This window comes from Callionymus lyra, chromosome 6, assembly GCF_982586985.1.
Source record: "Callionymus lyra chromosome 6, fCalLyr1.hap1.1, whole genome shotgun sequence".
Taxonomy (NCBI): Eukaryota; Metazoa; Chordata; class Actinopteri; order Syngnathiformes; family Callionymidae; genus Callionymus; species Callionymus lyra.
Window position 1 is genome coordinate 7,713,784 of NC_141823.1, and position 23,345 is coordinate 7,737,128.

The following is a 23,345-nucleotide window of genomic DNA, read 5'->3' on the forward strand; positions in this document are numbered from 1 at the left end:
AGATAAGATATGCATCCAGATACAATATATTAAATTATGTTTCGATACTGTATGCAAGTGTATATGTGTAGTATTGTCGAGTACTTGACTCTGGTGTTGCAGAATTTACAGACACACGATTCTTGACAAAGTCATAAATACTTTAATTTGTTTTCAAAAAAATGTCCAAACACTGTATCCTCTCGTCCTCGGAGGACTTACTGAACGCTGCTTGCTTATGTCGTCAAGATTTGAATAGAAAAGAAAACAAAAATAATAATTCTACACACATTATATAAATGTAAACCATAAGAATTCTGATAAATAAAATTATAAAGCCTAAAAATTAATAAACTGATAAAGTACAGTTTAGAATAAAGTATCAATATTTTCTGACACCCCTGGTAACACACAAGTATTTATTGCTTAAGTACTTGACAATGTCCATGATCACCACACTGATGAAGAGCAGATAAGTGGTCATAATATTACAGCTCATTGTCCGACGGATCAATATCTTCTTTAGGTTTTGGTTCACGGATTCTCGTCTCCATCCCCGGCAGAACGCTCCGGCGTCGGGCCGCCAGCTCCATCTTCTGCAGCAGCTCCACCTCCCAGGGATGAGTGACGAAGCTGAGCACCTCCACGTCCTTCACCCCCCCGGCACGACCCACCCGCCCCGCTCTGTGGATGTAGTCCGTGTGAGAGTTGGGGAAGTCGTAGTTGACCACCATGGAGACCCGAGACGTGTCCAGCCCTCGCGACGCGATGTCCGTGCACACCAGGACGTTCACCAGGCCCTTCTGGAAGGACTGGAAGATCCCGGAGCGCAGCGTCGCCGGCATCTCTCCCTGCAGTCTGACGTGGGTGACCCCCAGCTCCTCCAGCATGTACCCCAGCCAGTTGACCGTGGACGACTTGTTGCAGAAGACCAGGACGGAGACCTCCTCTTTCTTCTTCTCCTGGAGCGCCTTCAAGGCTTGGTTGAGCTCCAGAACCTTCTCCTCTCCTCTGACCTTCATGAAGGTCTGCTTGACGTGCTGCATGAGGAAGTGCAACATCCGGCTCTTGATGACCATCATGCTGCCCAGATCCGTCACCTTGCTGAGGACGTCTCCGACGCCGCTGGGGAAGGTGGCGCCCACCACCAGCAGCTGGGCTTTAGTGCAGAGATCTTCCAAGTCCTTGGGTCCTGTGGAGATGTCGGTGTGCTGCAGGATGTCCTCCAGAAGGTCGGAGAAACTGGGGTCGAACATGGTGTCCGCCTCGTCCAGCACAAGGAATTTGAGATCGCTCAGCGTCTTGGATTTTCGCCGCAGGGTTTTGACCAGAGCTCCGGGCGTCGCCACGAGAATGTCCGGCGTGGATTTCTTGAAGACGTTCAAGATGCTTCCAACCCCGCGGCCACCACCGATGATGCTGGTCTTGAAGCCAAACGGAGCACAAAGAGTTCTGGACACGGAAGCGACTTGTTGAGCCAGTTCCCTACAAAAGACAAACATTTAACAAAAATCCAAAACAAGTAGAAAAGACGATCAGCAGGTTCTAGGGAAGTATATCCTCACAAGTCATAAGAACATTCAACGGTTTAATTAAAAATGTCAAATGTTCGATCTTTGAATTATTTTTATTAAAATGTTTTTAATTAAGCAGTTTTAGATTAAAAAAATAAGTGTTCTACAAAAAATGTGTTAATTATTTAGCCTTTTGAATTTTTATTTGTTAAAAGTGCCACCAGACAACACTGGATTAAAAAGGTTACAGATTAAAAAAAACAATATTTTACACTGAATAAAATTCATTATAAGATTTTTATATTCAACTTAAATAAACGTATGTCAACATAAAAGGCCGTGTGATAAAAAATATTGAATTTAGATATTTTATATTTTAATTATTTGAACAAGAATATCCAACTTGGAAAGAATATATTCTTCTTTTTATTTTTTTTATTAATTGATGATTATTTACATGTTATGTTTATTAATATCTCTTGTTTTATTTTCATGTATATACTCTAAATTGTATTAATCTCTTTTTAATACTTTAATTCTTTAATGCCACCACAATAAACTCCTTTACAACCATGGCAACAAGTTTTCGATTCCAATTCAAATTGTAGGACTACGTTATTGAGAAATATAATTAAAAGCGAGCAAAAACACAACAAAAAATTGTAAGATTCAACATTTGAAATGTTAAAATTTAACGATTAATATTCTGATGGCACTGATATACGTCCATGGCAAACAATATTTTTTTAATATTGAAATAATGATATAGAAATGTTTACAAAAAATATGTATTTAATTTATATTTTTTTTAAAGAATGTAATTCTAATAATAAAGAATAAAAGTTGTAACGTTTTAAAGGTTCAATTGAATATTGTGATGTCAGATATGTTTGGACATCAGATGACAAGATGACGCCACTTCACCTGGACGGAACCAGCACCACAGTCTTGAGTGTCCTCCCATGATCCTCCTCTCGGGACGCCTGCAGCTTGTGGACTATGGGCAGCAGGTAACTCAGGGTCTTCCCGCTGCCGGTCTCGGCCGCGGACAGGATGTTGTGACCCCTCAGGACTCTGGGGATGGTCTTCAGCTGCACCGTGGTGGGATGAGTGATGGCGATCTTCTGCAGAACCTCCACCAGCTCCTGACAGATGTTCAGGTTCTCGAAGGTGAGGTTCTGATCCGGGTCCGGCACGAAGGGAGCCTCGTCTTTGGTCTTGTTGATACTGAAGAAGTCCCCGAAGGACTTCTTGTGCTTCCAGCCCTGCGAGCACAGAACCACCTCCTCGAACTTGCCCAGAGTGTAGGACGCGAACTGGTTCTTCTCCGGGTGTTTGCTCTGGATCAGAACCTTCCCGGGTTTGGTCGTGTTGACCTTGATCGTGGATCGAGTTTGTTTCACGTGCTCGACTCGTTTCCGGAGGAAGTGAGGGACGCGGATGACCGGCGGCGGGTCTTCTGTCGCCGTCTGACAGAACCGGACCTGCCGGACCAGGCAGCGGGTCAACATGGCGACGGAATGGACCGAACCGGGCGAGAGTGACGACGCCGTGAAGCCGAACCTCGAACACTGCATGACGTCAGCGGAGGAAGTTAGACAGAAGAGAGAGAAAAGTCACACTTTACCAAGGACGGGAAAGTCTCGTGCGCCGTCGCCATGTTTACGCGTCGATTGATAGTGACGTCACGAAACGTCATATACAGATCGACAACATTATTAAGCCTTTTTTTTTAAATATATAAATGGAAATTGTAGTGATTTATAAGTTACGTTAAAAAACAATGGCCTATTTAAAACTTTGAAAATACAATTTTAAATAAATCGTTTGTTTTATTTAATTTTGAAACGAACGATTTATGAATCAAATCGCTTTAAATTAACTCGGAATTATTAAACTAATATACATACAACCTAAAAGCTAGTGTTTAATAAATGATTAAAATATAATATTATTGTATTATTATTATTCAATATATATTATATTATTTATTTATTATATTATTAAAATATATCAATATATATATATATTAAAACTACATTTCGTGAATATATATATATATATATATATATTTCCATCTTTTTTCCCCCAGCTCTCTCTTGCACACACTGTCCACTGCTCCTCACAACAAATCCATGATCTGATCGACAGCCAAATGAATCAGCCCTGGCTGTGGTTCAAGTCAAACCCAGAGATTGTCATGGATCAGAGAAAGAACTCTGTTATCGACTCACAACAGCAGGGTCAATATGGGTCCACATGACCCTGAACTCTGGCCTGACCCGCCCAGACTTCTAATGAACAATTGTTTATATCACATGAATAACGTTTTTTTTTATTCAATTTTCAATGCTGTGTGATTGAAAGATGTGTATCAAAATTAGATGTTATTGTATGTAAACATAATTTATTAAATACTTAAAACGAAAATATTTTTTGACTCGTAATTGTTAATTAAAAAACTAAGAGATGAAAAATATTTGTTGGTTTAAAAACAAGAGTGTGTTTAAGTCACACGAGGGTTTGTTCATTCTACTAATGCTGGTGAAAGCTCCAGAATTGATCGAACATCAGCCACGTGCAGCTGATCAGATCATGGATTGATTCTCGCGGACACGAGGTCCATCACATGTTCGTCCTGAGCCTCGGCCTGAACCCGTCCGACTACTGTGGTCGAGCTAGAACCTCAAGTTTCATTCTAAAGATGCAAAATGCAAAGAAAAACCCTGTGGAGATCAGTTCTTAGACTGGCCACTAGAGGGAAGCACATACGAAGACTTCTCGTCGGGAGCCAAGATGCCAAACATGAACTTAAACTGGTGCTCAGGGGCCACATATAGTGAAGCTCAACGCCGACTAGAAGGAGGCCCTAATTGAAAACCTTTATATATTTTATTTATCTGGTTAATGAACACGTTTATTAGTATTTATTTTCTTACGGTGAGAACGTGAAATAAAGAATGGAAATACATAACACTGTTTATTTACTCAACATTATGAGCTGAAATCTCTGATCTTTCGTTAAAGATTCAAATCGTTTGAAACCATCAAACCGTTAAGAGGTCACACATAAAATATGAAGTTGCAGGAACATTGTTAATTTTTGGTTCTTGAAACTGTGAGACTTCCCCTCGCAGAAAGAATTATGGGCAGCAGACTAAGAGTAGAACTGATCATGTATTATCAGCACATTGAAGAGTTATAGTAATGAATAATGAACTTTGCTACAAGAAATATAACAAGTACAAAGAAGAAATACAGCAACAGAAATGATGGTTAGTAATTCAGATAAATTGATTAATTCACTTTCCCACCAATGAAACCTCTTTCAAATTAAAAAAAAATCCTTTAAATAATTTATATATTACATTTACACACACATAAGATCGATTTAATATACATTAATTAATATACTGTATGTATACTGTAACAAAAAATATATATATATATATATATATATATATATTTATATGTTTCAAGTTTATTTTATCGAATGTACATCAAATACATTTTACACAACAAACCTTCCTTAAAAACAAAACAAATTGAACTTTGCAAAAATACTTTTTATTAAATATGTAATGAATGCATTTTTATAAAAAAAATATGTTAGTTTGCAAGTTTATTATGTTGCCATACTAAGCAGCTAACAAATTCTTATTTTTTGACTGAATTTCTCTTTACATTTTAAGGTTTGGAGTCAATCCTGGAAAAAAGTTGACATTAAATTAAAGGTTGCATAAAGTTGGTCAACCACTCGCTCTTGCTCCACATGGACAGGGCCGGAGAGCCACTAATAAATCATCACAAACAATAGGTCATAACATGGCCGCCGTCGGCCGTCGGTCATGGTCTTTATTTAAGGAATTCTCAATGGTTTGCTCGGGCTGTGGCCACGCTACCCAGACTCCTCGCTTGATGGGTGTGTTCCCCGCACACCGACCACGATAACATTGTGCGACTGAAGACAAAATCTCTATACAAACGACATGAAAAAAAACAGCAGCCGACAGTGTGACACTGGATACCGTGTTGACATTTAGCGAACATCTCACCCGTTGCCAAGGTGCTGCTGCTGCTGCACATCTGCAAGAGTGTGCAAACCCAAATCCTGGAAAGAGTGACAACTCTCACGCAACATCACTGCGGGGGTAGATGTTTTTTTTTTAGTTTTCTTCTTTTTTTCCCTTCTTTACAACTTTAAAAAGAACATACTATCACGTCATCTGCCTCCCACACCATGTGTGGTGTTTATCTGCTGTCAAAGGTCATCGCTGCAGATAAGAGCGGCGAGTGAAATTACAGCAGGATGGCGACTTGATTGAGAATATTCAGGCCAGAAAAACGTGATTTCTGAAGAGTAGATCATAGTCGAGTAGTTTTATACGTTTACAATTCAACCCTTTTAATCTTCATTGAATTTTGTTCATTTTATTTCACCACGTGTTTTCTCAACATTAGTCATATTTCCACGAGATGATGAAAAACAAAAAATGAATAAGGAAAATATTTAAAAAAATTAATGCATGCTTTATTCATCTTTTTGTGCTTCTCTATACATTAAAAAAAACATTTAATAACCTTATGGTCGCAGCAAATTCATTTGAATAGATTAAGTCTCTTGAATGAAATCATGTTGTTTATTAACTAAAATCTATTTTATTACTATTATCAAGTCAAATTACTTATATTATTATTATTATTATTATTATTATTATTATATCTGTATTTTCTTTATCCTTATAATTAACTTTGTTTTTTTCCTTAAACTTGTATATTGCAAAGTTAAGTATTTGAGTCCAGTTGAGTATTTACTCAACACCTTAATAAAATATACCAAAAAAATAAAATGAATTGAATCATTTTTTGTTTCTTATTCCATCAACTAAATCACGATGAAATATCTTTATACAACCTTTTGTTAGAGCTGCCATTGAACGTATGTATGTGGGAGGAAATAAGAGTCACACTCTTGACCGTGAGTCAGAACATCTATGTAAGAAAATCCAAATACTTGGTCTTTATAAATGTAAAGCTGACAGTAATACAAATGATTGATTAAATGATAAAACATTTAGGAAATATTCAACATTATTTACACTTTTGTGTTCAAGCTGCAAAGTAAAGTCATGGTTAAATATGTTTTATTTCAAAAACTAAATATGACAATATATTCAGGGAGAGTCTACATAAAACAAATGTTATTTACTGTATATATATTTTAATGACTAGAAATTAGGCGATTTCAGCAAATACACATATCATGGTAAATATATTGTGTTTATAAAAATTCCAACCGTCAAATTTTGGAAACATCCAAACTTGTATTTTCATGCTTTCAATAATTGTTTATTAATTTAGTTTATTTATTTAATGTATAACCAAAAACATGTGTTAAAAATCAAGTGGAAATGTCACTTTAAGAAACTAAAACAGTAAATATACATTTTTATTGAAGTGTTATATCTGATATAATTATTCTATAACAATAAAAGATGGAAACATAATAATACAAATATATAATTCTACCATAATGGAGCATTTACAGATCAACATTTGAGGTGTTTTTGCACTCGTCGTGTGTGTATTGTTTACAGTGGAAACCCTTGAAAGAAGTTTTTAAATGACGACAAAAGTTTAAGAGTAAAAATAATACAGACACACAAATATGCATCACAGATGGTTAATCTTGTTTTTAGATTGGAAAAAAAAAAGACCACAGGAAATGTGATATTGATGCTTTGGGTAACTCAGAGTGTCTGAACGCCCACGAGCCGCGAGCGCATGGAGGTACTTTCAGAGAAGTTTTTTTAATCCTGTTTCATCTCACAAATACAGCTGATATTCTTCTTTTCATATTCGCCTCCGATAACAGGAGAGATTTTGATATTACACGACGAAACAAATACTCAAAACAAGTAGTGTTTGCACAGTCTTATCAGTGTTCACTAACCTCTGGTAACACTTGAAACTGTGATAGCAGTGAAAGTTCTTGAACTGCCGCCCTCGCGTTAGCGTTAGCGTGAGCGTGAAAACTGCAGCCACTACTTTGTCAAATTATTCTGTGAACATTATTCGTCGTCAAAAGGAGACTAGACTGAAAAAAATGAATTTAAAATGAAAGTATTATTGTGTTTAGAAAGAAGTAATTAATAGTTGCAACATTTTTAGTTTGCGACTGCTTTTAAAATAAGATTTATTTTGTGTTTTTATTAACCTGGATAAGAGAAGGAAGAGAGAACAAGAAGAAAAGTGACAATTTAAACAAGTATTTCTTGTTATTTCTAGTTTGTTTGGGGGATCACAGGGAGAAATATTTTATCTCAACTAAAAAACACTTTTGAAAAAAAACACTTTTAAATACTTTTGACTGTGATAATAGCAAGAGCGTAAGACAGAGTAAAACATAGATCGTTTGAACATGTGAAAGGGAGACACAGGGTTGCTGGGAAAGGTCAAAGGGCAAAGAAAGAGCGACTGTAAGTTGTTCTGGGAGATCTTATCAGGACGATTAGATGAACATATCAGCTTGTTTAGTTTTCATACCAAGAAACTTATGAGGCTCGTAATATTTGGCAATAATTCAAAGACAATCGACGATAATATCAAAGCTTGAAGCGGAGATTTCCTGAAGTTTCTCTGGAACATTCCAAGACTGTAAAAGGGACAATATTCAGAAAACAAAAGGTTATATCAGGTCCTTATGTTCGTAGACTTTGAGATGATATAGTTAAGTGAAAAGACTTACTAAGTAGATTTACTAGAGGACACTATGAGGACATTAGTGGATTTATAAAGAGACCAATATACAAAATCTGTTAAGTTATTTCACTGGAATATTTAAAGCCTTTTAGGTGTTTTTCAACTAACATAATACTGACTCTCTGAAGGTACTTCTGAAACCATCCGTTTAAGGGATACGTTTTTTGGGTAAAAATAACATTACTTTACAGTATGTAATATGACTGTTCAAGAGTTAGTCCAATACATTTATCAAGACAATAGTTGCAGCAAGAATTCTAAGCCGCTCTAGTAGAAGAACTAGATCCTTAAAACTCTTCACTGGCTGCCAGTTTCTTTCAGGATCAACTTTAAAATTCTGGTTCTTACTTTCAGATCTATTCATGGTCAGACCTTCCATCAGTAGATTCTGATCCAGACTTACACCCCAGCTCGGGCTCTGAGGTCTGTGGATCAGAATCTACTGATGGTACCTGAACACGGTTCAGGTTCAGAGAGAAATCCTTCCCGACTGTTGCTCCTAAGCTTTGGAACAATCTCTTCGTTTGATGATCTACTGACTCCTTCAAGAAACATCTTAAGACATTTTTATTTGAGTTTTTTCCTGATTTTCTGGGACTCGTGTGTTTGTCTTATGTGTCTTGACCTTTTTATAGTATATATTTTAACTGTGTAATGTTTTTGATTGTTAAAAAGCTTTGTGATCCTGGTCTAGAAAAGCACTTTACAAATAACAATAACTTCAAATCATAGATCAAGACCATATAAAGTTGTCATGAAGAAGCCTTAAGCCCATATGAAGGAAGGATGAGGTGGAACACGAGTCATATCGAGAGCGATACATTCATTGAAAAGACATTTTAAAAACTTCATCAAAGATCAATTGAACCTTTTCCAATGTAAAATATTGTTTCTGTGTTATGCTGTGTCAGCAGTTTATTAGTTCTTCTGTATGTGTGTTATTATTATTATCATTATTATTATTATAAATAATACAGATGTTTAGGTATTGCGCAATTACAAATGCAATTCTCCTAACTTCCTACAGGGGGACCAGTGATCCAGGTGAAACCGATCCACCAGAAGTCCTAGAGGTTCTTAGTCACACAACTTCTCGATATTTGGTCGTATTTCAGTTTAGTCTCGTTCACATAAAGTCTCACTTCTATACTCATCATTCAAGGTGAAGCAGAAACTCTCCTGCCATCATTCTCTCGCTGCTATTGGTTGATGTTGAGTGACAGGATCGAAGGGTAACAAGTGCATCATGTCATTATATGTCATTACACAGATGTTCAGGCTCGAGCCGCAGAGACAGAACGACAGGCAGAGACTCAGATGTCATCTAGTGGTGGGAGGACGGAAGGACGCATTGAGTGGCTGTCGGACGATCTGCAAGGTCAATAGGTCGCTGAGAGAAATTCACTTCGGTTCATTTTGATTGAGAAAAAACTTGTGTTGTATGAGATTTGATCTTTCATTGATATTATCATGATTATAAATGGGGTTTAAAACAATGACAACAAGGACAGTTTTATATATATATATATTTGTGATCTTCTGAACGAGTGCAGACCAACAAGTGAAAAGATCACAATTAGGTTTACAAGTAGTAGAGATAAAAGTTGAGATAAAAAAGAAAATAAATATAAATTAAATTAAATGTGATGAATAAAATATAAGCGACATTACATTAAAGTGGCCTATAAATGAAACAATCCATTAATTAAAACAAAATACATGATAGAAAACGATGTGGTGATTCGGCATCTTTTTTTTTTAAATGAGAAAATTGGATACATTTTATTTGCAAAAAAATAATATATAATAATATAAATTATTTATACATTTATTTTATAGAAATAATACAAATAAATCTATTTTTAACAGGTTAAACTGATAATAAGGGAAACAAAGAAAGTGCCGATTGAACTCAAATAAACTAATAAAATAAAATAGAATAAAATAAAATAAAGACATTACATAAAAGTGTCGTAAAATAAATTAATAATAAAATTAAATACATTTCAATTCAATTATTGGTGCCGAACCTTAGATGCTTTAAAAACTTACAACAATGAAAAGGCCCTGAACAATGGACCCACTAACATTGGTTTGGTTTGTGATATATTATACATATATATATATATATATATATATATATATATATATATATATATATATATATATAAGTATATATAAGTGGAACATTTCTTCCTTATTCTATGTGAACTGCTGTGACAACCTTAATGTTCCTCAAGAAGAATACATGTGTATCAACTCGTGACAATACAGAAGACGCTTTTCTTTTACATCTTTTTAAAAAAAGTGTAGAATGGAGCAATTTATACTTTTACTTTTACTTTTAAAGATAATTACCCAACATAACAAACGCAGTGAAACATCCACAATTAAATATAAAATAAATAGTTGATATGTTTTTATTTGTATTCGTACATCTCCAGCCTTTACAGGAAAAAGAAAATAAATTCGCTATTATTTGCGTCGTAGTAGGACAGTAATGCGCATGCGCACTATGCAAACTATAAAGCGACGGAGTATAATTTGTGTGGAGCGCGCGCGGGGAAGGGCGTGCGAGGGTGAGAGAGGGAGGGTGAGAGAGGGAGGGTGAGAGAGGGAGGGTGAGAGAGGGAGGGTGAGAGAGGGAGGGAGGAGGGGGAGGGACTGGACTATTTCCCGGAGAAGTCACCGGCTCGCAGAGGACGTTAAACTCTGTCGGGCAGTAAAAAAAAAGACGCTTGTTTGTTGTCGCGGGTCAGCGTGAGCGCACGAGACCCCGCGAGGGTTTCTTCCTCCGACACCGAACCTTCTTGAAGAACCGACTCACCAGAACCACTTTGGATTGGCTGCACAGGAGCGAATGGACGGAGCCGCGGAAGGTCCAGCGGACGGACTGAAATAAAAAGTTCGACGCTGACAGTCAATGTTAAGGTGACGTTTGTTTTCTCATCGCTGGAGCGTCGTGTGGCGGGGTGACCCCCCCCCCCCCCTCACCCCCTCACCCCTCAGCCACCCCGCGACCCCTCCGAGCTGTCAGCCCCGATGACGACCGCCAACTGCCCCGGGAGCGAGGAGCTGGACTTCAGGCTGATCTTCGGGGAGGACGGGCAGCAGCAGCCTCTGGGCCCCGCAGGTCAGTGCGTGTCGCCCGGTCACGGCTCTGCCAAGGAGCCGCTGGTAGAACTTGGCGCTTGACGTCAAGTTCCTGCTACTGCTCTGTCTCTGTGTCAACTCTTTAACACTAAATAACAATAACAAACAATAACAAACACAATAACAAACACAATGAAACACTTTTAAATTGTTATCGTGCTCAGTGTCCCGCAGCTATTCTATTAGCTGACATGCTAGCTTTATTGGCTCAGGTGTTGTTATTGTTTCTATAATCTAATGTAAGAACGTGACTTAAAGCAAATATTCACTTTGAAACTTTTTTGGGGTAAAGTCACATAAACGCAATGCAGCGTCAAATCCGCCAAATAAAAGAAAGTCTTTGATTTTTATTTAAAAGTCAATAATTATATTAAAGTCATAATAAAAACATCTCTCCTTTAACAAAAACGATTTCCTCTTAAGTTAGGTTAGGTTAGGTTAAGTAGAATAATACTTATATGTTATTAATAATTAAACAATAATTATTATTTATTATTATTATTATTATTTTTATTATTTTTATTATTATTATTATTATTATTAGTATTATTATTATTATTATTATTATTATTATTATTATTATTAAGTATCAAACGATACTCAATATGACAAATGAAAATAGGTTTAAAAATGTTGATAAATTGTACTAAAGTGTGTAAACTAAGTGTGTTCGGTAGAAAATTGTATGATCTTCTGGACTCCAGTGTAAATGTGTTTCATGTCCAAATATTGTCCATTAGAAATGGTACATATCAAATTATTAAGTAAATTAAATTCCAATGTACAGAGGTTCATGACATGCTCAAAGTTACCAAAGGTTGTAACTTAGTACCCTTTGAATGTGATTAATATTTTTATTTATACGTATTTATATAGTTTAATGTTCTAACAAAACAAAAAAACAATTATTATAATTATTGCACACACATATTTTCCTAAAATAATATATTTTTTTCAATATTTTAGAATTTTATTTCCAATATTATACTTTAACACAGCATTTCCTTTGACTAATACTCTTTCAAATTCCAGTCCACTATATTCTCCCTAATATTATTATAAAATACATTTAAAATGCTCCTGTTATACTTTTGTTTTAGCTTGATTTTTTTTCCTAGACTTGTGTTTAATTATCACTTTTAGATTCATTGTCCGAGTGTAAAATGCGATACAAATAGAATCTATTATTTTTATTAATCTCTATTCTCTAGTGATAATTCTTGAAACACCAAATTAAACTTTGTTTAAAATTTGTATCTCTCCAAATATTACAGGAAATTATTAATATTTCACTCCATATGTATCAGAATGTCACCATTACTGAGAGAACAACATTTAGAAAAGCTCTCTATATACGTGTTTTTTTTAATCAACAGTACTTTCTTTAGCGACTTGTTCCGCGTTATAAACCATCACGTTTGTTTAATCTTGACACAAATGATTACGACAGAAAATTCCTTCAACTCCCAAGTTTACAATCACAGCATCAGTTGTGTTCATGCATGAAAAGAGACGCTGATATGTAAACATTCAAGAAGAAAGGGAAGTAGATTGACAGTAAATAACCGTTGGATAAGTTTCTAATTAGTGACAAATTGATGAATCTACAGTTATGGTCAGTCAAGCTCGAGAAGTTGGAAACCTGACTTGTGTTAGCTTCACGATCGCACGCTAGAGCAGGGGTGAGATCGGAAAAGTCGCTCAGATGAATGATGTGCTGAAAGAAAAAGAAGACGATCTAACACCCAGGAAACTGAATCGAACAAGCTGAAGATAAACTTTAATGAAACGATCCGAGTACGATAACCATACCATCTTTTCCTGCCAATGAATCTTTCTACGTCATGAGAAACATTTATTACCAGCAGTAATTACTGTCGCTCTCATGCAAATGAAAAACTTTTGCAGAAATATATCAGGAAGAGTAAACATTTGTTTGCATATAGATTCATCAGAATATATGAATACATCCGAGGGAGGATGGATTTGATTTGTTTTACGTCAAGAGAACCTCGCCTGAGGGGGAGAACTTTTCAGTCGGTGTGACCTGAGACCTGAGGACACATCGAAGGAGTATGATTTAAATATATCCATATATCCAAATATATGTACATACTTCGCCTACGGCGGCAGATTTCAGACGGTGTGTGTCGTAATCATATATTACTATTAAATTCCTTCCCTAACATATGTACGTTTTCATGGGTACATCTGTCCTCGGATGGTGCGTCGATGATATATTTAATAAATTCAAGCACCTCCCTGTGGTTGAAGGTATTATGACATTAAGTAGTGTCACGTTGTTGTGGAAAACGCTTCCTATTAAAGTAACCTTTATTAAGCCACACTTCCCTCTTTGTAAGGTCGGGTCGTGGGGGCAGCAGCTGAAACGTCAAGAGCTTTTATTGTACAAGCTTTATGAAGGGTTCAAGTGAAGTCCACAAATCTTAATTTAAAAGAATCAAACTCATTTAATTCACGACTATAAGAAGAATTTTTCATAGCTTCACATGACATAAAACATCTACAATTCTGCCTCTACGAGCCGCCATTTTGATATTCAACTATCTTTAGACCCATGTTTGCAGAAAACAGGCCTTACTTTGTCTGATGCAGCATTAAAGGCGAAGGGAAGTCGTTTTGTTGCCAAAAACCAACTTAGTAGGAAGGAGTGTTGTGACAAATGTTACCAAATCTCATATGTTGTGAACTTCACGAGTTTCACCGTCTCCACGATGGTATCCTCTCGCACTCAGCTACGGGGACACAACACTTTGAAGACGCACAATGTTTACCTATCTTTGTAGTTTTGTTTTTAACTCAGCGACATCGTGACCAGTCCTGTTGTCCACTTGTTTTTATGCCGTGAAATCATGGTTTCGAGGATTCGCTTCTTCTTTAGAAAATAATGGTCCAAAGATCTTCCTGAAGAAACTGTTGCAGCTGAAATGAATAATTTAGCACAAAAATAATGCCGTATGTGCTTGTTTATAAAGATGTTGTGACTTTTTTACTTTTCGAGTTTAGCGTGCAAACCTAAAATCATTTTTTCCTAAAAGATTAAAACGGTTTGATTAGTGGACGAGGGAAAAAATCAGAGGTTTGGAATGAGCGCAGGCAGGAAAGCACCAGAGTGCAAGTGATTTTAATCTGCTTTTGGACAACAGTCGCCGGCCCAAAACAGGAGGGCTGCTGTCCAAATGAATAACCAGAGATGAAAAACTGGATCACACAGTCCAATGTCAAAGGGGTTTCCTCGCACTCTCTCTCTCTCTCTCTCTCTCTCTCTCTCTCTCTCTCTCTCTCTCTCTCTCTCTCTCTCACTCCTTTTTCTCAGAAGCCGAGGCTCGAGTCGAGGCTTGTTTTTGTATCAACGTGGACAACCTTTGACAGGTTCCTGCTCCACAAAGCTCTGCATTGTTTCTCCACTGATGTCATTCTCGCGGCTGTATTTTGAGAGTTTTCCTAAAAGGCGTTTAAATATGGTATTTGTTTATGTTCGCTTTCTTGCAGGTGAAAGTTTCCACTTACTGTGATTCAAAGGCTCGTGTCAAACACGCCGTCGCATTTTCTGACTCTGCCCGAGACTCTCTACGGCTTCTGTTCGCTTTTATTTGTTTTTGTTTTGTTCGTGTTTACTGCATTTATTCATGGAGCGAGTGAGAAGAACTTTGAACTTAATTTAACTTAACTAATGTTGTCATAAATTCATCTGAATTAGGATACATTTACTTTTGCTAAGCTTTCATTTTTATCTTGTGGTTGTTTCTGGAACTCAAGTTTCCTCCCACAGTTAAAATACAATTACATCTTAGTGACTCTAATTGTTCGTAAAATGGCCCATTAAAAAATATATATACCATAAAAGCAAATGCTGATAAAGGGCCGAAAATAAAATTTGATAAAAAAAAAAGTTCCTGTAGTTTCATCTGGGTTTAGGGAAGTTTTGAAGGATTTGTCATTCACAGCTGCAGCATTAGTGTCCAGCTTTGAATAGAACCATCAAAAAAGGATAAACATGTCTTTTATAAAAATACTTTCATGTGACTGTAGAGACTAAATGTTTTTGTTCCCCCACCAAGAGTCGGTAAAACAGACCCATTGACCTTGTCGTGTAACGAAACTGCCTTTCCAAAACAGTTTTTAGTTTGATGCCCGGTCAGGGTATTAAATAAATTAATCAATGATATATACATAAATAAATAATATAATATATATCAATATATCAATATACATATAATATATTTAATATAAATCAATAAATTATAATAATAATAAAAAAAAGATAGTTAATCACAGTCATGATTGATCACATTAAATCACAATTAAACGCAAATATTATTTACATTTACTACATATTTATGTTTAGTTAGTAAACATAGTAAACATTCGGGATGTAAGAAAACATTGTTTCACCTATATATGCAATGTTTTTTATTTTTATGATTCTGTTTCGATATCCAACAGTTATCTTTTATTTTATTTTAAATTTACGTGCAAATAATCATAGCATTTGTACATTTTTTAGTTTAGACACTAGATGGCAGCAGTCATTACGTCCTCTGCAGCTTAAGAAACAGTGAAATCGTGCGAGATCCAGGCGATGACTGAGGACGAGAGGATACAGTGACTCCAGCATCTTTTAAAGCTGATGTTTGGACATATTTTGGTTTCAAAACAAATGAAAGCAGTTACGACTTTGTCAAAAGTCATGTGGTCTGAAAATTCTGCAACACCAGAGTCAAGTACTCGACAATACTACACATATATACTTTTTCCTACATTAATCACAATATATCGTATCGTTGACCATGTATCGTGATATGTATCATATCGCCAGATTTTTGACAATGCACGACCCATAATCGTAGTCAACGGTTGTGTCACGATTTATCGCAAATTTAAAATACCAAATTTACATTTCAATGTTTTTGTTAGTGATTCATAAGTTATATTATCTGAACAAGTAAATTAACTGCCTTGGCGATGGAAGTACAGTACTAATAGAGGCTCTTGTGAGCATGTGTGTTCCACCCATGTTTAGGTCAAGCGGTTCCGTGAGTGGTCAGGGACGAGGCGGGTCACAAGTCGGTGGCCTTATTGGGTGTTGGAGGTGGTATGAGGCAGGGTGGCAGCAGTGCTCTTTGGTGGCAGAGTGGTGGACCCACAGCTGAGGTCAGTGGCTCTCTGCCCGGACATGCCTTTTGGGTTGAGTTGGCACTACGAGATTAAAAGGTGGTGGTGCTGGTAACACTGCTCTCTAGCTGCTGGCAACCGCAACACAAGAAGCATTTGTTGTTAGCGCTGCGTATGTTGAATGGTTTCTTCAATTAGTGCTGCCACGAGGCTCCCCGGACAAGTCAGGTTCTGTTTCTAGGACCAGGAGTTGACATCACGGAGACTGATCCGTGAAAATGTTGGTACACTTCAGTAACGTAATTTCCAGGTTCAAAGGAATCCAATTTGTGACCCATCTGTGTGGATTTTGTATTTTCTCCTCGTGTTGTGTGGGTTTACTCCGGGCACTCTGGTTTCCTCCCACAGTACAAAAACATACAGAGGTTGATTGAGAACTGTCCGTTGGTATGTGTGTGTGTGAATGGTTGTAGGTCTTTGTGTTCCCTGCGACAGACTGGCGTGCTGTCCAGGGTGTCCCCCATCTCTCACCCAAAGAATCTGGGATAGGCTCCAGCCCCCCGCGAACCCCATAAGGAAAAAATGGCACAATGAATGAATATAAATTTAACACGCAATTATTAACAGTATTTGTTCATTTTGGTGTTGCAATTAAACTTCTGGCCGCTAGATGGCAGCAGTCATTACGTCCTCTGCAGCTAAAGGAACAATTAAATCCCACTGTTGACTGAGGACGAGGGGATACAGTCGACTCCAGCAGCTTTTAAAGCTAATGTTTGGACATATTTTGGTTTGAAAAACAAATTTTTCAAGAGTCATGTGGTCACAATATATGGTATCATTGCCCCTGTATCTTGACATGTATCGCATCAACAGATTCTTGTGACTCTACACACCTCTAGTGTAAACCAAGTCTCCAGATGACAGCCGCCACAAAAATGTAACGACCAGTCAGATCGAATCCGATCTCGTCGATAACGCGAGCGTCTCTTTTTCTCCGACCTCTGCTGACATGTTGCCGAGATGTCACGAGCAGGTTATCGTGATGGCGAACAAGAGGAGGAAGAGACGTCGCTGTCATGGGTGTTGTTGTCGTAGCTGCGCAGCCGCCGGTCCAAGAGCACGCCGCTCTGAGTCCTTGTCGTGGGAAAGACTGTCGGACTGAAATTACATCGCTCTCATGGTGGACTATTTTGAGCTCCCAGAGAGAGTGGCAGAGGGCAGACGGCAGGTTCTGGTGACTCGCTCGTACTTAGCGCAGGAGGATCCCTCTTGTCCCGGCACGTCTGCAGACCTCTTCTACAGTTTACCGCTCGAGCCGTCCGAACGAGGAGAGGAGCGCAAGAATGCTGTGCGCCACATCGCCAGGTGAGTGTGTGGGCACTCCCTCGCCCGCCAGGTGCGTTCTGCACTCGTGTGTGTTTGTCTAGACTTTTATAGACGAAGGTCTGGACGTGGCAGCTGTTATGAGTCTTATTCCGCACTGTGGACTCCTGGAAGAAATTGCTGATAAATGTAAAATATCCATCTCATCTGCCGCCTGTCTGCTCTAAACAGCTGCTGAGTCACATGACCTACTATGTCTGAAGTTGACTAAACTGACTTTTAAAGCGTATTAAAACATCTCTTTTTGCCAAAATGGAAAGTAATATTATTAAGATTATTTGCTTTTAGAAATTTACATGAACAATAAAATGACGTTGTATTATTGATTCAAAAGCCATTTTGATTTAATTAGTTTATAATTACAAAGTTAATAACAACAACAAATAAGTGTTAAGGTATTTATTTACACATAACTTTTTCTTGCTTGTTGTGACTAAAAAAACTTCAATTTACTTTAACTATTTAACTATTAAATGTGGGGGAAACCCTGGATTCGTGAGCAGTCCATCACTTGAAACGTGTCCGTGGGAGGAAACCTGATTTTTATAATCAATTTACAGAACTAATAGATAAATATAAATATTGATGGAATTCTATAAAAATCACGTGGATTTGATACATTTTCACTTGTCGAAGGTTTTTTTGTGAAGTTTTTGCTTTTTTTTTGGTCCTTTCAGAAGTGGGAAAGGTGACTTGAAATTACCCAGAAGTTAAATTAATTCGCAAACTGCTAAAATCTTTGCTTCCTATGGGTTAGACCCTTTTCTGTGGTGGAAAGTTATTTGAAGCCAACATGAAGTAGAAACATCTCAGAGAAGTATTTTTGTATGACTTCAGGAGATATGGAAACTTTTGGTCGGATTCTTATGTCAAGGAAATCTGTCGTTATTATCAAATGTTTCAGTGTTTCTGTTAAAGTAGCAGCTCTCTACGGATAAAGCCCAATTAATTATTTGGCATTTTACTATCTATTAAAAACAAGAATCAAAGGTTTTCTGTTTAACTTCTAACAAGGGTGGTATTTGTTGCAAATTAACACATTTTCTCTTGACACGAATTTCACCCCAAAAAAGTCAAAAGAAAAAACCAAACCTCAACCCCTGAGGGACACCGTTTTATCTCCATGGAAACGTAACAAACACAGGGAGGACAGCGGTCAGACATCCAGGCATGAGGTCCACATGTGGGGCTATATCACCACGTGGTTGCCCCTTAACCCTTCGGAACCGAAGGGGTCCGAGCGCCCACTGTGATGAATGAGACGTTTGTTTGGCGGGGCGAGGCATGAGCAGCTATGTGTGGCATCTGTCTAGTTTAAATTTAGTGTAACTGAAGCTACCACTGGCTGCGCTGTATCAACATATCACTGGCTGAATTACACCAGAGAGAAAGCTGCTCAGACTCTTCAGGTACAACCCGCTTTTTCTCATTACGGACCCTCTTTTTAAAGCATTATTTTTTACTTATGTTACTCAACTGTTCCAGCCTCTTTGTAGAGGGTTGAAGTAAAATCCATGATAAACTGACTTCTACTTATTTACTCTTCAGTAAACAGCCAGAGAAAAATACATCTTCCTGAGGTTGTGGTGCCTTTTACAGGTTGATGGTTCACATTCCGTCTCAGCCGAGTGTAGACCTTCCTACGTGGGTCGCAACTGGAATGTGGTTTGTGTAGAATTTAGTGTTTGGCTGAAATAAGTCTTTACAAGTATATCTAGAATCTTGATGATCAGAGGAGCCTAAACTTACTTCTGAAAACAGTTTTGTTGTGCAAGCATTTTCCCCCCAAAAAAACTTTTCTCAGGTCCATCTTTATCTATCTATCTATCTATCTATCTATCTATCTATGAGTGGAAAATGATTATGTAGAAATGTTTCTGATATTAGTCAACCATTTTACAGCTATTAACAAATAGCAAATGAAACAAACATAAATATATTTGTTCACTTTGTGAGTATTTTTTGCCACAGATAATATACCTTTGTAAAGAAAAAAAGTGGCGTGACGGTAGGGTCATGTGTTGGCAAGAATCTGGAGATACGATATATATCACGATACAATATGATATATTGTAGAGAAAAACAATATACTTGTAGTTTTGCTTGAATATATTGACTCTGGCTTCGCAGTATTCACAGACTGCAAGACTCTCGACAAACCGAACGATGACCAACATTAGCTTTTAAAGTTGCTAGAGTTGACTGTATCCTCTAGTCCTCAGTCTTCACGGGGACCACATAGGGTTCGATTGCTCCTTTAGCTGTGATGGACTGCATTCATCTAGCGTCCAGAAGTTTAATAAGAACACAAAAAGGAACAACGAGCATGACTACTTGAAATTAAATTAAAATTAGTTTGAAAGCAAAATGTTTAGTCCACGTATTTGTCTCTTGTGTTTCAGAATTTACAGGCCGGATTCATTTTTCATTGTTTCTTTGGCGGTGGAGGAAGTAATGACTTCCGCCATCTACCGGCCAGAGGTTTAACTACAACTCGAAAATGAACAAACCCCATGAATATATCTGTGTTAATTGTAAATAATAATAATAACACTGATAATGACAAGAAGGTGGTGAACAGTTTCAGTCAAGAAAGCAAGCATTAAGAAAACTATGTTTATAAATTAGTGGCCTGCATCATCTCTTTGTGTCGGTTTAACTGAATCTTGCTACACATTAAGTACACATCCTGTATTGCTAAACAAACATTGTACAGTTTTGCCCTTCGGCAAAAAAAAAAAAATGAGCTAATGCATTTTCCAAACCCACATGACCACATCCTCTTCACCTGCTCCTTCAGTGCTAATAATCCACTCGATCTCTGAAGAGGTTGTCGGTACAATTATTTACTTAAAAACATGGACAAGGGGCCGGAAAGAGCCACTTACGATGGAGACATTCAAAATGTTTTCTTTTTGATAGTTCTATGAAGATGACAGATTGTTTGTTTCAGAAATACACAATGACCAGTAGGACCAACTAAGTCACAGAGACCTTGTGTCGTAAGACTCGTACTCTCGGTCAGGACGTCGACAAACATCGTTCAGTGTAACCAGCATCATATTGGAAAAAAGTGTTGGTTTTGGTCGGGTCTGTGATGATGTACTCGCACTTTCTTTTCCCTTCTGTTGAACACAGAGCTGTGATCCTTCTCCACTTCCTGTCTGTCTCTCTCTCTCTGAGCGTCCAGTGTTTCAGGCGCATGTCGGCTTCTGCAGATTGTTTAAATGTCACCCCTGCGAGAGATGGTATCTGCTGCGGGTTATTAGAGGCCATTGAGAAGTGAAGACTTTCTATATATTTTAATGCGTTTTTTCACTGAACAACGTCAACACTTTTGTTTACATGTGCGAAGCAAACAAAACTTACAACACAGTCAGCATTGGTGTTCATACACACTTTAGATAAGCAAACCAAATCTATATATTCTAGATTTAATCCCCGATAAACTTTCAGAAATGTACATTTTAGCTTTAAATCTATTATTATATTAAGACTATCACATTTTTTTTGGATGGAAAATAATTGAAAAAAATGTGAAATCTTTGTTGTTATTTTCTATAAGATTATTTCACCTCTGAAAATGTATTGTACTTCGTTGAATAATAAGTACAATGTTTGTTATTTGGCTTGTGAGGTAGGACTTGAAACACTTCCTTAACTGAAACTAATGTTTCGTACATGGTTTCAAGTAAGATGCACGCTCAGAAATATAAAACAATACTGCCCAACTAACTAGAAGGAAATTGTTTCTTACATTTTCTAATTAACAAGAAACACTTTGTTTGCCTCAAAACTAAGCTGTCTCTTGGTCCCTCTCAATGAAGTCATACGTGTTGTAATTAAACTGAATGTCCATGACTAATTGTATTGACAGTTATGAGTTCATAACAACAGTGTCCCTGCTTTCATGTGGTGTTTGAAGTATCAGACCTTTAAGAGAGTAAAGGTACTTTAAATGTGCATATCAATCGGATCATGCTGGACCTACATGATGGTATACAGGTGGTCATAATGTTGATTTTGTTAAGTTGTCATCTGACATTAATCTCCACCTCGCTCATGACTCAACTGCATGTTGTGCTAGTTTGATCAGTGACAAATCCATAATCCACTTTAGTGAGAATCTTATCAAGGCCTGTTAACAAGAACTTCAAGATGGCATGAGGCCATGTAAATACTCTTAATACTTCCTGACACTCTTTCAGGTTAATAAGGTTAAGTCAAGTCATACCATTATTCCATGTTCTCACTCATCCATGGACCTGATTGGTTGTCTTCTTCTTCTACCATCGCATACATTTCCTTCACAAACTTTCTCCATCATTTCCTTCAAACCATCTTCCGTTAAGTATTTACTAGTGGTTTGTATTGACAAGAATCTGGAGATATCATGCGTATCAGGATACATTAGCAACAATACATTATGTTGTGATATATTGTTATACTGCAGGAACAACGATATGTTTGTAATACTGACCGGGTACTTGACTCTGGTGTTGCAGAATTTACAGACCACATGACTCTTGACGAAGTTTGATTAAAAATCAAAATATGTATGAACATCAGCTTTGAAAGCTGCTGGAGTGAACCGTATCCCCTTGTCCCCAGTCGGCTGGAAGTTTTATTACAACACAAAAATGAAAACGGTGCAGTGAATATTTGCAATCGTTTCAGTTCTGTTGAATATCGATACAGTTCCCAGAAAAAAAGATCTTGCGATATTTAAACGTATCAATATTTCATTTTTTACTCCTAATATTTATTCTCACAGTACACAGTTTCCATTTACACTTTTTTGGGACCCACTTCCTGACAGGAAATACGACTCAACACACTTGCAGAGATGTTTTAATGTCCATTGACTTTTTCATGAAGACCTAAAATCTCTCTTTAAGAATTGAGTTGAGGGGGACACTTGGCAGCCGTTGTCCATCCCATAATGTTTACGCTGCATGACGTTGTTAATTAGGAGCTGAATTTAGACTCCGACATATGTTAACATTGGCCTCCAAATATGGACGCTCTCACCACGGTGCTAGTTTGAGAGAAGACATCATGGCCGTATGACCAGAAGAGGTCGACACCGAAGAGCCTGTAAGGATGACTTTGAAGCGATTCTCGCGGTTCCTTAGTCGACTCGGAAATGAAAAGGGATCGCCCGCTCGCCTGGCAGGTGCCCAGCGGGCGAGCTTAACGGTTACAGGTGTAGGCCAAACTCTTACAATCGACAGGTGCGTCACAAGCTCTGTGTTTAGCGACGTGGGCAGGACGCCAGGAGAGAGTTCCTGGAAAACCCGGAGGACGGATTTAAATTGTCTTGAAAGTGCTGCGGGGCAAATACCTGCCAGAAGCCAATCATTAACAATGTAAAGAGATTGCTGGTTGTGGGAACAAAAAAATAGTTTAAAAAGA

The 23,345-nt window shown here is 37.5% G+C and overlaps 2 protein-coding genes across 2 annotated transcripts in view; one reads left to right on the forward strand and one right to left on the reverse strand.

Annotated features, from left to right (window-relative positions):
• Window positions 1-169: 169 nt before the first annotated feature.
• ddx28 (DEAD (Asp-Glu-Ala-Asp) box polypeptide 28) lies at window positions 170-3,370 on the reverse strand. The gene is made up of 2 exons (XM_087793219.1): window positions 2,418-3,370; window positions 170-1,464 (listed from the first exon to the last, which is right to left on the reverse strand). Exons 1-2 carry the CDS (start codon window positions 3,068-3,070, stop codon window positions 468-470), a joined length of 1,650 nt encoding a protein of 549 aa, XP_087649345.1. The 5' UTR covers window positions 3,071-3,370; the 3' UTR covers window positions 170-467.
• Window positions 3,371-10,908: 7,538 nt separating this feature from the next.
• The window catches only part of nfatc3a (nuclear factor of activated T cells 3a), a 76,704-nt gene continuing 64,267 nt past the window's right edge, over window positions 10,909-23,345 (forward strand). Inside the window, exon 1 of the mRNA XM_087793390.1 lies at window positions 10,909-11,388. Coding sequence (XP_087649516.1) covers window positions 11,298-11,388 — 91 coding nt within the window. The 5' untranslated portion in view covers window positions 10,909-11,297. The remainder of the gene's footprint in view (window positions 11,389-23,345) is intronic.